General features: G+C 38.6%; 1 protein-coding gene across 2 annotated transcripts in view; it reads right to left on the bottom strand.

Annotated features, from left to right (window-relative positions):
• Positions 1 to 2,500, bottom strand: part of LOC122243323 (TBC1 domain family member 14-like) — a 92,524-nt gene that overhangs the window by 20,257 nt on the left and 69,767 nt on the right. The window contains exon 1 of one of the 2 annotated variants that reach the window (XM_086549424.1): positions 2,404 to 2,500. This exon is cut by the window's right edge and continues 222 nt beyond it. The exons of the other annotated variant lie outside the window; for it this stretch is intronic. Coding sequence (XP_086405550.1) covers positions 2,404 to 2,500 — 97 coding nt within the window. The remainder of the gene's footprint in view (positions 1 to 2,403) is intronic. 2 annotated transcript variants of the gene reach the window in all.

The following is a 2,500-nucleotide window of genomic DNA, read 5'->3' as shown; positions in this document are numbered from 1 at the left end:
TTTTTTCCCTTTCCTTTCCTTTCTATCCCTTCCCATTATATACAGAACGCATATACCACACAATATCAACGATAGTGCTGGCAATAATGATGCTGATGATGATAATATGATGATGATGGTGATGATAATGATAATAATGGTAATGATGATGATGACGATAATGATAATGACCGATAATGATATGATGATGATACTAATAATGATGATGATGATAATGCTAATGACTGATAATGATGCTAATGATGATGATAATGATACTAACGATGATGATGATGGTGGTGATGATAATGATGATGGTGATAATGATAGTAATGGTAATGATAATGAAGTTGTTGTTGATGATGATGATGTTGGTAATGATGATGATGGTGGTAATGATGATGATGATCATGGCAATGATAACGACAATGATAATGATGATTATGGTGGTGATGATGATGATGATGATGATGATGATGATGATGATGATGGTGGTGGTGGTGGTGATGGGGGGGGGTGACGATGATGATAATAACAATGACAATGATAACGATAATAATAGTAATAGCAATGATGATGATGATGATGGTGGGGGTGGGGACGATGATGATGATGATAACAACAATGATAATAATAACGATAATAATAGTAATAGTAATAATGATGATGATAATGATGATAAAGACCATGATGATAGAAACAACAATAAGCATGATCATCAAAATAACATAACTAGAGTGAAAATACTGCAATTTCATGCAACGGGCCGCGCTCCTTGCAATTCCACCAGCCGATGACTTCCACTGTGTTCAATCTAACTCTTTCACCACAGTTGCTTTAGGTATGTGATTTACCCGTCATGATCATCATAATCATCATCCGTCATCATCATAATCATTATCCGTCATCATCATAATCATCATCATAATCATCATCCGTCATCATCATAATCATTATCCGTCATCATCATAATCATCATCCGTCATCATCATAATCATTATCTGTCATCATCATAATCATCATCATAATCATTATCCGTCATCATCATAATCATTATCCGTCATCATCATAATCATTATCCGTCATCATCATCATAATCATTATCCGTCATTATTATCATGACCATTATCCGTCATCATCATAATCATTATCCGTCATCATCATAATCATTATCCGTCATCATCATCATAATCATTATCCGTCATTATTATCATGACCATTATCCGTCATCATCATAATCATTATCTGTCATCATCATAATCATCATCATAATCATTATCCGTCATCATCATAATCATTATCCGTCATCATCATAATCATCATCATAATCATTATCCGTCATCATCATAATCATTATCTGTCATCATCATAATCATCATCATAATCATTATCCGTCATCATCATAATCATTATCCGTCATCATCATAATCATTATCCGTCATCATCATCATAATCATTATCCGTCATCATCATCATAATCATTATCCGTCATCATCATAATCATTACCCGTCATCATCATCATAATCATTATCCGTCATCATCATAATCATTATCCGTCATCATTATCATAGTCATTATCCGTCATCATCATCATAATCACTTTCGCCAATACCATCATCACCATTATTACCAGCACCGCCCCCATTACCATCTTCCCCATTACATGATTATCAGCGGCAACATCGTCATCTCCCTATTGCTATTATCATCATCGCAATCAACATCCCCTTTTTCCCACATTCCTCCCCCATCCCCACCCCCAAGCACATCTTTTCCTTTTCTTCGCCCTCCTTCTTCTCCTCCTCCTTCTTCTTCTTCTTCTTCTTCTTCTTCTTCTTCTTCTTCTTCTTCTTCTTCTTCTTCTTCTTCTTCTTCTTCTTCTTCTTCTTCTTCTTCTTCTTCTTCTTCTTCTTCTTCCCCTTTCTCCACATTCCGCAGTCCCAATACCTCTGCCTTAGGCCAATTCAGCATGGGGAGAGGGAGTGGGGGAGGGGGGACCGTGACCCTCCCGACACATTCCCACAACAACCGCGGGCTGTGGAGTAAGCCCGTGGTCTGGCTCACTAACCATACCGCACTTATGCGCGTGCATGTAGTGTCACTCGCTATAGGTATGTCTGTCTGTTATTGTTATAATATTTATGTTCGTTTGTCCGTCAACAAACAACTAAAACAGTCTTTATGTTGTTGGTCCGTCAGACATCTGCCTTCCCCTTTCCTTCTTTCATGATATCTCTTACTCTTTTTTTTCTTTAATGTATAAACACACACATGTACGCGTACCTGCACACGCACACACATACGTAAACGTAAACGTAAACGTACACATCCACTTATACACACACTCCCCCTCAAAACTCTTTCCACCTCACACAAGCTCCACCTGACTCCCAAGCGGCCAGGCCAACAGGTGCACGCCTTACCTGAGACAAGGGTTGGGCACCAAGATCGACGGCAAGGGCGGATGGAGAGATGGAGCAATAACACCTGTAGTAGTAGCTGACGCAGAAGGGGGTGCTG

The sequence above is a fragment of the Penaeus japonicus genome, unplaced genomic scaffold (assembly GCF_977035675.1).
Source record: "Penaeus japonicus unplaced genomic scaffold, GWHDUDI00000001_assembly GWHDUDI00000022, whole genome shotgun sequence".
Taxonomy (NCBI): domain Eukaryota; kingdom Metazoa; phylum Arthropoda; class Malacostraca; order Decapoda; family Penaeidae; genus Penaeus; species Penaeus japonicus.
This window is presented reverse-complemented; position numbering and strand designations above follow the sequence as displayed.